Genomic DNA, 15274 nt, shown 5'->3' with positions numbered 1-15274 from the left:
GCAATGTGACGTTTGCCGAAATATCGGTGAGTATATATTAAAGTTTATTTAATTTATATTTCTAGTCTACGCTGTCAATTCCTTAATTATTAGTTAGCATGTTATTCAATCTGTACATTAATGATATTTTGAAAGATTTGACAAACAACATACAACTATTTGCTGATGGTGGAAAGATAGGCACTGTAATCAGCAATACTGCTGATATGCAGTACTTGCAGAATGTTTTGAATAAGCTGGAATTGTGGGAATGTGAAAATGGATGTCAGTAAATGTAAAGTCATGCACTTCAGCTTGATTAGATATCTAATCTTGTATTATATTGGTGGGATTATGCTGGAAGAAAGTGATGAATCTAGGGATCTCTGAGTGTTAGCAGATATGATGTTGAAGTTCGGGGGATCATGTAGCAAACATTGCTAATACAACTCGAAAGATAATTTCAATCCTTGAAATGAGCATTCATACGCAAAGATAAGTATGTCATTTTTCCTCTTTACAAGGCGTTGATAAGACCTCACTTAGACTGTTGTGCACAGGTCTGGTCTCCTGGTTTCCGTTGTGATTCTGATATATTGGAGAGAGTGCAAAGGAGAGTATTAAAAATGATATCTGAATTATGGAATACTGATTATGAAGACAGATTGAGAATTCGTAGAGTGCAGACCCTAGGAAACAGGAGAAAGAGGAGTGATGTGATTGAGACTTACTTTTTCTCTCATAGGGTAGTGCATGATTGGAATGGACTGCCATTGGATGTTATGAGTGCAAGCAGTGGGAATAAATTCAAGAATGATTATGATAGCTGGTGTGTGTAGTATGTGGCCTCTCTCGATGAGTCCCCGACTCCCTGGTGGTCTCTCATAATAACGATGATGAACTACAACCGTTTGGTTTAATTATTTCCTGTTTGCTTGTTAATTAGATGGGATTATAATCTTTTTATTGTTAGCACTATGTTAATAGTGATGCTATGTTTAAGATGTACTGTAGCTTTATGCAAATGCCTCCAGGCCTGTATACCAGTGCTTCTGTCATCATACTTGGATGGTGGCACGGGTTAATATTTAGATAGCTTTTGTTATATGTTGGTTTTGAAAATAGTCTATGTTTGTCATTCTTAAATACTTCGGTTATCAGAAAATAAGCACTATAAAAATTTGTTGTTTTCAATTTTTATAGTAAATTTTATTCTAGGATTTAAGCTATCGAAATGTGCAAATAGACCATATGGTATCCATGTAGCAGTAGAGAGAGGGGTTACTTTGCAGAACAACTATAACTAAAAGATTCTGCTTGAAAAGTGAAAAATCATTAGTGTGTGCTTGACATAACACTCTTAATACTTAATAAAAAAAAAAAAAAGCTTACTTGGGAGACTGTCTTACCATTATTTAAAGGGGAGTAGTTCTGACTGCACAAAATATTTAAACCTTTAATCATTTTTTTTTTTTAATCATTAATCTGGAAAACTAAAATGAAATATTGAATTAAAATTTGTTACCATTTGTACTGAAATTGTTTTACTGATTTATAATCATCACATAAATACATATGTCATTGACTCTAACCACCCCCTAGCCATCATGTGAATTTGTCAATTAAAACACAAATATGAAGTGATAGTTGATATATTTCATTTAATATAGCTGATTGGACGATTAATGGAATAATTGAATAGTTAGTTAAATTGTGATTTAGGCAAGTGCGTGTTTCCTATGGTCCTATTTTAGAACTTTATATTTTCTGGTGAATGCTTAATTGTTTGTATATAAAACTTGCACACATGTGAGTACACAGAATCTATGATGCAGTAGTGGTTTTTTAGGGGGGTTGGAGAGAGGGATTAGTTCTTAGAAAAAAAGGGAAAAAAATTATTTATCCGTTTCTTAAAATGCTTCCGTTTATAGTCTTGGGCAGTGGTTATGGTGGCTAATTCGTAGAACAGAAGCAGTTGGAATGAAAGTGGAAGATGAGAATTTGGTTTAATAAGTTTGAGCTGAACTCTATATGGACTTTTGAAACATGGTGGTGGTGGTGGTCATTTTAGTGGAGAAAAGGATGCTAATCAAATGCTACAAAGGGCACAATGTAGAAAGTGCATCTTTAAACAACTGTTTAGAAAGAGTCTGAGGTTGTGATATGTATTGGCCTCTTCCAGATGTATATTTCATGCAGTGTTACTAATTATAGTGAAGTACTTTAATGATTGTTCTTCACTGTAAGTTATGAGCAACATTAGCATGTACAAAGATTATTAGAATTTTTTTTCTCTTAACAATAATAATTTTGAACAGAAATAATCTCAAGCAATTTTTACTATTATATCCTCTAAAAGCAACAAATTACACAATAACCACAGTAATTAACTTTAATGAAAGTGCAGATATATCATACTGAAAATTACAGTACATCAACAGTGTATATATAATTGCTGTGGTTATTGTGTAATTTCTTTATAGTTATGCCACAGGTACCTTTTAAAGATTAGTGTTATATCCTCTGATGATATCATATGAATTTATAATAACTGAATTTTTTTAATATATTCCTGACATTTTTTTTCTAGGTAGTGGATCAAATGCTCAGTCAGTAGCTGCACAACCGGTCAGTACTGTTTCTCCTGCAGCATCTAATATACCGCCTGTTCCATCTCCTCCACCTTCAACAAATACAGTTTCACCTGCTTCGGTATCAAGCAACACTAATACATCATCATTATCTACAGTTTCAGCAACGTCTGCTGGACCACAACATTCATTAAGATCAGCTAGTTATGCTGGTGTAGTTGACACTCCACCCACAACTCCAGTAGTTGCTATAACACAAGATGTTCCACCGCCACCACTACAGACAGTCACCAACCAGTCTACTGCTTCTTCAGTTCAGGGATTACAAGCAGCAACAGCAGCAGTGCCATCAAGAGTAAGTGTTGAAGGTTGTTGGTTTTTTAAATACCGTATTTTTCAATAGATAATGTGCACCCCCAACATTTTCATCACTCCTTTTGATGTATAGATAACGAGCATGTGCCAACTAGCGGTAGAGTTAGGAAGTACAGAGGATGGAGGAATTCTTTAAAAGCACGTGCATTGCTAGTAGCAGTGGTCGATTATTCCGTACATCTTGTTTTAAAATATTTCTTAAAGTAAATCATTATTTGTTTATATTTTGTTATTAGATCTGAATTACCCATGGAAGACAGAAGTATTTCTCAGAGGATATCCTACACAGCGCAGTTCAAGCTTGAAGTGGTAGAAGTAGCAAAGGAAAAAGGGAATCGTGAAGCTGGTAGATTGTTCAGTGTGGGAGAAAGTAGTTTTCATGGTAAAAGGTTGGATAAATTCCCAGGTTATGAAATTTTGGTTGGAGAATGTGTGGCAAAAGAAAAAATGGCATTTTCAACCCAAAATCTTTGATAGTGTTGGATTTGAGTAGGGCACACACGACAGCAGAAGTTAAAACAATTGTAAGGAAGTATTCCAAATTGGCTGTCATTCCAGGTGGTTTAACAAAAAAACTGCAACCCCTTGATCTTGCAGTAAATTAACCATTCAAAGACAATGGGCTAAGTGGGAAGACTGGATGATGAATGGCATCCATGAATATAACAACAGGGCAGATGAAAAGAACGTCATATAAAGATATAGTTACGTGGATTGTAGAAAGTTAGGCTGCTGTAAGCGAAAACTGTGTTAGAAATGGTTTCATTAAAGCACAAGGGAATGCAGTGGTGTCTGGTGACAATGACTATGAAGCTGAAGAAATACCAAACAAAATTTTTAATGCAATTGATTCTTTCAATATTGAGTCTGATGAAGAATTTTTTAGATTTGAATAGTGTGATGTTCAATAAATATTAAGTAATGCTTTTACCTTAGTTTTGTTATTACATTTGATTTACCTCTCATACCTTTCTAATGTATACCGTGCATGTTCATTTTTAATGAAATTAGACTTTTTTGTATAGATAACGCACGCTTTATCTATCGAAAAATATGGTATAAATTTTCTTTAAATTACAGGCATTCAGGATTTCTACTCAATTATCATTAAACTTAGGTAATATAGTGCAGTAATGAGCATGGTTAAATGTTATTAGAATAAAAAATTATCAGTAATTAGTACATTAATGTTTATACTTTTTTAATATAATAAATTAGTGCCATGACTAATGTGTTAATCAGTGGAATTTTCTAGATTGTAATGCACCCCGTAATTTGTATATCTGTATCCACTAATTGTAAATCCTTTCAATTACCTTATAGATTAGCAGGGACAGGGGGGTGTTAAAATGGGTTGTATGCAAAAACCAGTTACAATCAGCACTGACTCATCTGGGATGAGTTCCAGAGTGCCAGTAACACCATGATGAGCACTAACACTGTACGCAAAGAACTCCATTTACTGGGTTTCTACAGAAGAGCAGTGGCACACAAGCCAAATATCACAACAATGAACAAGGCAGCTCTTCTGGCCTGGTGCAAAAAGTGTGTGAACTGGACAATTGACCAGTGTAAAACTTTACTCTGGAGCGATGATTCAAACCACAGTTTGGGATGCATTCAGCTTGTTTGAAGTGGGATCATTGGTCGTTGTCCATGGTTCCATGAAGACAGCTCAGTACCCTGATATTCTGGATAATCAGATGCTGCTTACAATGTGGAGTTTTTATGGAACGGACCCATTTTGCTATCAAGACAACAATGCCCCATGCCACAAATTTGCAGCTGTTATGGAATGGTATGAAGAGATGGGTGTTAAATGACTGCCCTTGCCTGTTCAGAGTCCTGACTTCAATCCTCATCAAACACCCGTGAGATGAATTGGAGCAGCAATTAAGCTCTAGAGCAGCATGTCTTTGATTTGTTGCTGAATTCCATGCTGCTTTGGAGGAATGGAGACAAATTCCACCTGATGTCTTCCAAACATTGATGCAAAGCCTCCCTTAAAGGGTACAGGAGGTGCTCAAAGCCAAAGTTGAAATTACCTGATATTAAAATATGATAACTAATATTTAAGGAATTGACAGCGTATACTAGAAATATAGATTAAATAAACTTTAATATATACTTTCCGATATTTCGGCGAATGTCACGTTGCCATCTTCTTGGGAACTTACTACAAAGACACGTGCACACAAGTACTAATAACAGCAAATGAGACTGAATCTAGGAAGCTAGTGTTTTCCTAAAGTCCTGATGGTGCCCCCTGGTTGGTAGTTCTTCTGATAAAAGTTTCCCAAATTTGGGGAGTCTCATGCATCCAAATTTGTTGAGGTTTGGCATGTTCCTAAGGGCCGAGGCTGATTCCATGAATAGTCTTTCATACTTGAACTTGTTGCGGTGTATTACTGTGGCTTTCTTCCATCTTATTCTGTGGCGAGTATCCTGAGCGTGGTCTGCAAGCCCAGAGTGGCTGTACTGGTGAAATCGGATGTAATCCTTGTGTTCTGAGATTCTGATATTTGCTGTCCTGCCTGTTTGGCCAAAGTAGGACAGTTTACAGCTGCAAGGGACCTGGTATACACCAGGTAGGTCTAGGGGAAGTGGTTGGTCTTTGGTGGAGTGGATAAGGGATGCCAGTTTTCTATGTGGTCTGTAACAAGTGGTCAAGTCATGTTTTTTTAAGATTTTATTGATTTTTTTCCGAGGTGCCTCGGATGTAGGGAATGGTGATGGATTTAGAGTAATCTTTTTTGTGAAGGGGAGGGGGTGGTGGGTTGTGGATAACTGGGTTAAGTATTTTTTGGATTTTTTTGGAGGGGGTAGCCGTTGGCTGAGAAAGTGTCACGGATGTGATTTAGTTCAGTGGTTAGGGCTTGATCATTAGAACAGATTATTTTTGCCCTGTTGAAATCGGATGTAATCCTTGTGTTCTGAGATTCTGATATTTGCTGTCCTGCCTGTTTGGCCAAAGTAGGGCAGTTTACAGCTGCAAGGGACCTGGTATACACCAGGTAGGTCTAGGGGAAGTGGTTGGTCTTTGGTGGAGTGGATAAGGGATGCCAGTTTTCTATGTGGTCTGTAACAAGTGGTCAAGTCATGTTTTTTTAAGATTTTATTGATTTTTTCCGAGGTGCCTCGGATGTAGGGAATGGTGATGGATTTAGAGTAATCTTTTTTGTGAAGGGGAGGGGGTGGTGGGTTGTGGATAACTGGGTTAAGTATTTTTTGGATTTTTTTGGAGGGGGTAGCCGTTGGCTGAGAAAGTGTCACGGATGTGATTTAGTTCAGTGGTTAGGGCTTGATCATTAGAACAGATTATTTTTGCCCTGTTGAATAATGTCTTAATAACTCCATATTGTTGTGAGGGGGGGTGATGGGATTGTTGGTGAATGTATCTGCCTGTATGGGTGGGTTTTCTATAAACTGAGAAAACCAAGGTTCCATCAGGTTGGCGGGTGACTAGTGTCTAGGAAGGGGAGGTTATTGTTTTCTTCTTTTTCCAGGGTGAATTTGATTCTAGGGTGTTGGTTGTTTAAGTGTGTTAGGAAGGAGAGGAGTGAATCCGGGCCATGTGGCCGAATAGCAAAAACATCATCAACGTAGCGAAGCCATATGGTAGGTTTTTGTGGGGCTGAGTTTAAGGCTTTCTCTTCAAACGTCTCCATGAAGAAGTTGGCCAAGGGTGGGGAAAGTGGTGAACCCATGGCTGTCCCCTCTATCTGTTTGTAGAATTTTTCCTGCCAAACGAAATAGCCTGAGTTCATTGTAAACTGAAATACGGCTGAGATATCGGGAGGAAATTTAGCTTGGATTAGCTCTAAGGTTTCTTTGAGGGGGACATTCGTGAATAGGGAGGAGACATCAGAACTGACCATTATGTCATTATGTTGGAGTGTAAGGTTTTCTATACTGGCTTTGAAGTGGGCTGAGTTTTTTATGTGTGATGGTGTATTGCCAGTATAGTGTGAGAGCGCTTTGGCTAAATGCTTGGCTAGTTTGTAAGTGGGGGAATCAATGCCATCCACTATGGGATGTAATGGCACATTTTCTTTGTGTATTTTTGGGAGCCCATATATGCGGGGGGGGGGGGTCTAGAGTTATAGGGTTTTAGTCTGTTGGTAATATCCACAGGCCAAGAAGTGACCTTCTTAAGGAGCCTATGGAGTTTTCTAATTTGTGAGTTGGTGGGATTGTAATCAATGGGGAGGTAAGTGGAACGATCTAATAATAAAGCCTTGAGCTTACCTGTGTAGTCTTTAAGATTGAGTACCACAGTGGCGTTCCCCTTATCCGCTTTGGCGATCACTATTTTTTTGTTTCTCTTCAATTCTTGTAGTGCCTTGTATTCACTAATGGATATGTTGGATTTTGGAGGTTTTGCTTTATTGAGAACACAGGCTACATCCAATCTAATATCATTGGCGATGTGGTTTGGAAGTTGGCAAAGTTGGAAAATTTGGGAAACTTTTATCAGAAGAACTTCAGCCTAAAGGCCAAGAACTACCAATATAGCCCGCTAGGGGGCACCATCAGGACTATAGGAAAACGCTAGCTTCCTAGATTCAGTCTCATTTGCTGTTATTAGTACTTGTGTGCACGTGTCTTTGTAGTAAGTTCCCAAGAAGATGGCAATGTGACGTTCGCCGAAATATCGGAAAGTATATATTAAAGTTTATTTAATCTATATTTCTAGTATACGCTGTCAATTCCTTAAATATTAGTTATCATGTTTAACCAGCGTATAAGCCTCTCAACAAGAATAACCTGATATTAAAGTTCACTTGCGTGTATCAATAATCAAAATATCAGGATGGACTAAAGAAATAAGATGCAATCCAGCAAAAGAAGAAATTGTATTGAAAGTATCTGGCAAGTAATTGAAAAGAGAATACAGAGAAAAACACGAGAAAGTTAGCTACATGGATAAATAAATTAATTCATCAATGATTTTAGTAAAGAATATGGAAGATAATATTACAAAGGTGGAAAGAATTCTGGAGGTTATTGAAAAGCTTAGAGAAAAAAAAGCATAATGCAAAAAAATTATTATCTGAAGAAAAAAAGGATATTTGGAACTGTGAATAATTACCTTGAAAGATTAAGTGAGATAAGTTGTGACAAAACTGTAAAAGAAAATACTCAGGAGAAATGTCATCAGGTGTATGCACCAATAGTTCAGATAAAAATGCCCTCAGAAACAAGGAAAGAGCTCGAGGAGATGAACTTCATCCATAAAATGTTGAATATTGTGGTATATAAATGTTGTAGAATTTAGAATGTTGGAATCTGGTTGATTGAAGTAGGGTTATCGTGTCCATCTATGAAAAGGAACATCATGTGAGAATTTCATACTGAGTGTTTCAGGCAAGATTTATGCAAGCTTTACTAGTGGCTAAGAAGAAACTGCAGAAGAGAGCTTGGAAGAACATTCTCAGTTTAGTCCCATGTGTGTCTTGCCACAGCCATAGGTTAGTTTGTCAAGCAGTTGAGCATTCATGAGGATATAATAAAAGACCTGGAAAAGATATAACATGCCAAGAGGAAGTTGTTTGGTGTAAAATCAATTGTACGACTTTCTGATATTGCAAGAGTAGTCTTATTCGTCTAATGAGGATCACATTGTGAAAAGTGACATTATACACCAGATCAAAATTGATGATATTAATGGAGTTTTTTTGTGTTAGGCAGATGTTATACTCCTAAACAAAGTCCTCAGATCTTTAACTAAATTTGTGATGCAAGTGGCATTTTCAAATAAGAACAGTTTAAATGTACAGAACATCAGCTATTTAGTTACAATCTTCAGTGAAGATCGAACATTAAATATGGAAATATGCAATGAAATAGTCAAAACTGTTATGACTGCAAGTCAGTTAGATAAATTTATATAAAACAAAGTAATTAACCAAAACAGTGAATAATTGCTGCTATACAAGACAGTGTTTGAGCCAATTTTAACTTGTGGATCAGAGTTGGGTTGGAAATAAAACAGTTAAAGAATAGAAACCACAGATATGAGACTTCTGAGAAAGATTAATGAGTGGACAGATGGTATAAATGGTAAAACCACTAATAATTATTAGAATTTAGCCATGTGCAAACAGGACTAAAGGAACATACATGCCACTTTTTTCTTCATTGAACACAAGAAAAATATTTCTGCACACTTGTTTTCAGAATACAACTGCTTTTTTGTTGCACTTTGATGTAGTTTTGGCACATGTCAAGATTAATTATTTTTATAACCAATTCTTTTCATTATTTTTATAATCTAAATATTTAGGTTAAAAAGGGAGTGAAACGGAAAGCAGACACTACAACACCAAGTACTAATTCAGTTTATGATCCTTCATTTCATACTCCTGAATCAAAAGTCTCTAAAATTTCTACCCGAAGGGAGAGTGGTCGTCCGATCAAAAAACCATCTAAAGATCTTCCAGACACCCAAGTAACTGCAGAGGTTAGTGATGTTTCTTTGTTTCTTACAGTTTATTATTATGCACCAAAATAATTTGGAGAAGATTTTTTTTTTTTTTTTAAATACAACATCAATGTAATTTGCTATATGATGCCTTTCACATTATTGCATATAAAATAGATTCATACAGTATTTTAGCATAATATTATTGATGTGTAGTTCTTGAAAGTATTATCATCATTATTATTATTATTTGACAGCTCCAGGGAGTCCAAGGACTCATCGAGGGAAGGCACCTGCTCTACAGCTTTACTTCTACTTCTTTCTTTATTCTTTCTTACTTTTTCTCTGTTCTACAGATTCATTATTCAAGAACTTTCCTTTTACTATGCTGCTTGCCCTCCTTGGTCCTCACTTGTAGTGCACATGGCCTTTATGACCCAAGTCTCTGAGGAAAAAGACTTAACTGTTATGAAAATTGTGAAGAAAATCGACATTTAGAGAAAGTTAATTGAAGTTAGAGTGGCTGTTGGCAGTAGAGACAGCATGGGAATTTGGTAGACTGATTTTTTAGCAACAGAGGTCAAAATTGGAAGATTTCAGGTTGGATGACCTTTGGCATGGTATATTGGCATGTATATATACATACCCTCACCTCTGAGGCAAAAGGAATCAAAGTGTGTAGTTAGGAAAGCAGAGATAAGTAGTATATGAGAAGGTTGAGATTTGTGTTTGTTAGGAAAAGTAGTGCGGTTTGCAGACTGGAGGTAAGAAGTGAAGATCATTAAGGCTAGAACTGAGACCACGTACATTTGCAAAATAGATCATGTTGTTGACTGCATGGGATCAATAAGTTCCCTATGCAATGTTTTATTTCAAGTTTTCATGCTGGTTGTTTGCAGAATTTGATTTTCTTGCTAATGTTTCTTCTTTATAATTGATTGTCCTTGCTTCCACTTTAGCATATCTCTTCCAGTCCTTGTAATTTCCACCTCTGTTCACACTGCATGTAGGTCAGATCTGCTAAGGCTTGTACATCATGATAATAGGCAAGTCCTTTCCCGACTTGATGTTCTCTGTCAATATGAATGCAGATCTGCTCGTTGGGTTATCGAGAGTCACTTTCATTAGGTGAGGAACATTCATTCCATCTCTCTGGATAATCATGGCCCAAAGCAGTGGCACCTGACAATTAATTTGGGGTCAGAGTTGCATTATTCAGCAAGCCTGTTGTTTCAGCAAATGTCATCCTTTAGTGTTGTCTCAGTTTCGGAAGGGAAATTTCGATGATGGCATTATTTGTTTTTCTGCCTCAATTGTATCTTGAACTGATGAAGCAGTGAGATTGTGATGCTTGCTCTCAAAAAAAAAAAAAAAGACTGGCTAAGTCAATTAGGAGTTTCAGTGCCAATTCGTTGATTTTGGCAGAATTCGCATGAGTCCACCAGCACAAACATTTCACAGAAACATTTTCTTTTCCAAAAAGAATAAATTGGTTTATTAGTAAACTACAGTAAATATTTCTGTAATGTAACACTAGCATCGTCAGGACCATACATGTGATGTTTAATTCTATCCCATTTATATCTGTCTTAATGTGGTAAGTTACACAGACATGCAAGTTTTTAAAAATTAAACTTTTTCCCTCGCACTTAATTCTAAATCCAAAATGTATTTCTGATATTATGTGTGTCATTGTCACCCATCAAATTTACTCCATCTAAAACTGGTTGGTTGGTTGGTTTATTGGTGCAAGAACAGCAAAGGTCATAGTAGTACACAAGGTCAAATCTAAAACTGGATACTGCTCTTGGTACATTGACTATGCATCAGGAAACAAACCTATGCTTAACTCATTTGTAGTCAGTATGTAGGTTGTTTCTCAGTTTGTTCATATTATGCTTTGGCAGTCGATATGTAGCCTTAACTTTTTTACTCTTTTTTTGCAACCAGTAGCTTTTTTTTATATATATACTCTTGCATTTCATACTTGGCACCTTTTAAATAATTCTAAAGCTGCTAGAATTAATTCCATCACTTTCTATATTTCATTCTCACACTGTCATTTACATTTTCAATCTTTATATCAATGTGTTTGGTGCGAAATGTTTTTCAAAGACACTCCATGATGATGCACTCACTGTGCAATATTGTCTTTCCTCTCTTATTTATTTTTTTTATTTTTTTAAACTCTTCCCTGTACTTCTTTGTTAAATATTTCTTCAGTTGCCCAAGTTTATATTTTGTCTTGTAAATTCAGTGTATTCTTTCTCTAAAGTATTGTCATCTTGTTATTCTCCCATCTTCAGCACTACTTTCACGTTACCTTTCTTCTGATTCACATTTCTGTTATTTTCATGTCGTTCTCCTTCCTTCACTTCTGTTTTCTTCCTTGTACTCTTCAGCATCATTTTTACACTGTTTATCAAAAATGTTCACCTCATCACTATCTTGCTTTTACACTTTTGGGCAGGCATGTGTCTGTATGGTGGGTATTTTTTCTGGTACTTTTTGCATTATATCTAATATGTTTGTTTCTTCTTTCACTATTTATAAAGTTATATTTCGCCATTTATATTGACAGGAATGCTACTTTATAAATGGATGGTAAGAGAACCAAAGGATATAGCTAAGATTCACTAAGTTTGTGGAGTGAGGCTTAGTTGAATCCTTTCATTCTCTTACCATGTCAGAATAAATATATATATACACTGCTTGAAAAGAAGTCAATGGATACCATGCTATGAGGAACAAACAGCTATGAAACCCACCTTAATAAGATGTAGGATGTCCTTTTGCTGCAGAAATCCTTCATACTTTCGACAAGTGTATGATAGTGATTAATGGGAATTTTGGAACACACTTTCTGAATGCATGTAATGAGATCCTGGACGGTTGTGGGGTGGATATCTTTTGACCACTCCCGATGCTCCAGTTCATCACACAGATCTCAATAGGGTTGAGATCAGGACTCTCTGGAGACCAGTGAAGTGTGGTGATGATGCAGCAGCAGCTTTGATGCTGTTTATTATCTTATTGAAAGAGGTAATAGTCAATTCCATAGAAACGTCAAAAAATAGGACGCATTGCTTTGTCCAGAATATTCAGATATTTCTCAAGGTTCAATGTTCATGGCACCACAGACAGAGGTCTGAGGCCAAACCACGAAAAACAGCTTTCCACAGCACCAACACCTTGAAATTTCATAGTTGGGGTTACTGGTGAGAGACATTCACTGAGCATCCAGCACAACACATGTCCATCTGCTCGGTAGAGTGTAGCATGATTCATCACTCCATAACACAGTTGACCAAATTTCCACCCACTATACATGCTCTTTGTACCACTGAAGACTACAATGCATGTTGGTTCAGGTAATGTGGGGCTTACATATTACACTCCTACCATGGGAACCCATACTGTGAGCCTTGATTCCAAAGGATTTTGTGCAAATTCATGTTCCAGTGAATGCCTGGAACTCTGCAATCAATGTGCCAGCCAATAAATGGTTATTTATACATATTACTTCCTTACAACCTGCATTCATGTTTGGTGAGAGTTGTGGGTAGCACTTGCAGTTGACTTCCTCTGCTTTCATCGCAGTATGGTGTCATTGATTGTTGACCTGGGATGGCCCAATTTGTCAACAATTTGCAAAACAGATTGGCCTACAAGATGGCATGGTATTACAATGCCTCTTTCAAATTCTATCATTTTCCTTCTTGCAGCCATTTTTCCTGGACACAATTGAACTGACCTGGGACCATTTTCCTCCACTTTATACTGGATACAAATACGTGACTCGTTACATGGCACGCTGCATCTTGTCCATGAGATGCAGTGGGCACTGACTTCTTTCCAAGCAGTGTATGTATGTATATTAGAATATATATATATTAATAGATGGTTACATATAATTAGTCGGGTCTCTTTTTATGCAGTAGATATGTTCCACAGAAAACCGCATATAAGAAATGGCACAAAAAAGTCCAAACTTGCATTGAAAAATCTGGGATACATTCCATAATTTTCTAAAACTGCATAAAACCGAAGCAATGAATTAAAATAAGCCTAAAATCGCACAAAAAAAGTTTATGAAAATTCAGGAAAATAAGAATGCCTAAGGTGATTTTAAAGCTTTATTCATTTAATTTTATTGAAAAGTAACAATTTTTTTTACATTTTTTCATCAGAATTATCGTCGCTATTAGACAATATTCGGCAAGTTTGCAAACTGGTGCGAAATCACTTTCATCACCAGAAGAGATGGTCAGCGCATCAGATCTGTATGGTAAAGGCAATGGTTCTTCACAAACAGAATTAGCTTCACCCTCATTCTGTGCTGATTTTTTTCTTCTCCCAATGTAATTAGTGATTAAACTTTGCGATGATGATTTTACTAATTTTTTTTATACAACTCACGATATCCAGACATACAGTTCTTCAGCTCACGTTAGAGTTTAAAGGCTCGTTTAGAATTTGTGTCATTAACAAGAAAATCATTTTCCAATTTATTGCACAGTTCAAAACCTTCTCGAATTATATTTGCAGTCAGGGGGACAGGTTTTTCTTCCACTGCTTCACTATCATTTTCTAGATCTTCAACGATATCTAAAGTTAATCTATATCCAATAATATTATCGTCACTTAAGGCATTATCCACAAGCAATTCGTCTACATTACTCTGGCTAAATGTATCAAAATCTTCTCCACCAATTTTATGTGCCAAAGTAATGATTTCAGCTGATAATGTAGATGTTTGGATGGTTGCAATGTTTGCAACACATCCAGGCCAAGCTACTTTCCAGCAGGCATTTAAAGTTTGTGCTCTTATTTCAGCGCTAGCAGATGCAACATGATTTAAGCAGCCCCAAATAGAAAATTTTTTCTAAATGTCAGTTACTGTTAATGATTCACTTTCTAATTTATCCAATATAAATTGAAAACTGTGCTTAATGTAATATTTTTTAAAAGTAGCAATTGTGCCTTGATCTAATGGCTGAATAATGCTTCTTGTATTGGGTGGAAAAAACACTACCTGCACATTTGGATGTTCTAAATGCGGATGACTTGGTACATTGTCAACAATTAATAAAACTTTAAAATTGAGAGCTTTTTGCTTCATATATGTTTCCTCTTCTGGTACAAAACAATTATTGAACCATTCAGTAAATACAGCAGTTGTTACCCAGGCCTTTGTATTAGCCATCCAATGTACTGACAGCTGTTTTAGATCTTTGCCTTTTAGAGCGCGTGGTCTTGGAAATCGATTTACTAGGAGGGATTTGAACATTAGATCTCCCAATGCATTGCTACAAAGTAACAACATTACTCGATCTTTTCTTGCTTTAAACCCACTTGCTTTTTTCTCAGACTTTGCGATGTAAGTTCGACTAGGCATTTTTTTCCAAAACAACCCTGCAAAATTCCATCGGGATAATATACACCATCTTTAATAATTTTGGCTAACTTCTCTTGAAAATTTTTGGCTGCTTTTTCATCTGCTGCAATCTCGGCTGTAATCTTCATGTTATGAAGTGCATTCCTTTTTAAAAACCCAGTTAACCATCCTTTGCTAGCCGAAAATTCTTTATCAGCCTGGGAAGCGGAAGTAGATAGCTCCAATTGCTTCACCTGTTCATATAATCAAAGAGCTTTTTGTTTAATTAACCAATTATAGGAATTCCCTTTGAGTTAATTCTTCAATCCAAATTACGAGTGCTCGTTCCGTGTGTTTCCTAATAAAGCATCTCTTGAGTACGATGATAATTTGGCATTTAGTTTTGTGCCAGAAATGACAGATTTTCTTATTGCGACTTCATTTTTTAATTGCTCTTATAGTAGATTCGCCAGCTATAGTTACTTGGGGTCATTACTCTTTAAATGCGAAACGTAGCATATCAGACAA

The 15274-nt window shown here is 36.3% G+C and overlaps 1 protein-coding gene across 9 annotated transcripts in view; it reads left to right on the top strand.

The window, feature by feature from the left end:
- The window catches only part of LOC150103963 (bromodomain-containing protein 2-like), a 539719-nt gene that overhangs the window by 172952 nt on the left and 351493 nt on the right, over positions 1 to 15274 (top strand). For all 9 annotated transcript variants that reach the window (XR_016548723.1, XM_090397216.1, XM_090397208.1 and 6 more), the window contains 2 exons: positions 2570 to 2925; positions 9232 to 9408. Coding sequence is in view for 8 of the 9 variants with exons in the window: in XM_090397216.1 (XP_090253342.1) it covers positions 2570 to 2925; positions 9232 to 9408 (533 nt within the window). In the remaining variant the exon portion in view is untranslated. The remainder of the gene's footprint in view (positions 1 to 2569; positions 2926 to 9231; positions 9409 to 15274) is intronic.

This window comes from Typopeltis vanoorti, chromosome 8, assembly GCF_054136105.1.
Source record: "Typopeltis vanoorti isolate ZY-2024b chromosome 8, IOZ_Tvanoo_1.0, whole genome shotgun sequence".
In the NCBI taxonomy this organism is placed as follows: domain Eukaryota; kingdom Metazoa; phylum Arthropoda; class Arachnida; order Uropygi; family Thelyphonidae; genus Typopeltis; species Typopeltis vanoorti.
The sequence above is the reverse complement of the archived record's forward strand: the minus strand, read 5'-3'. Positions and strand labels throughout refer to the sequence as shown.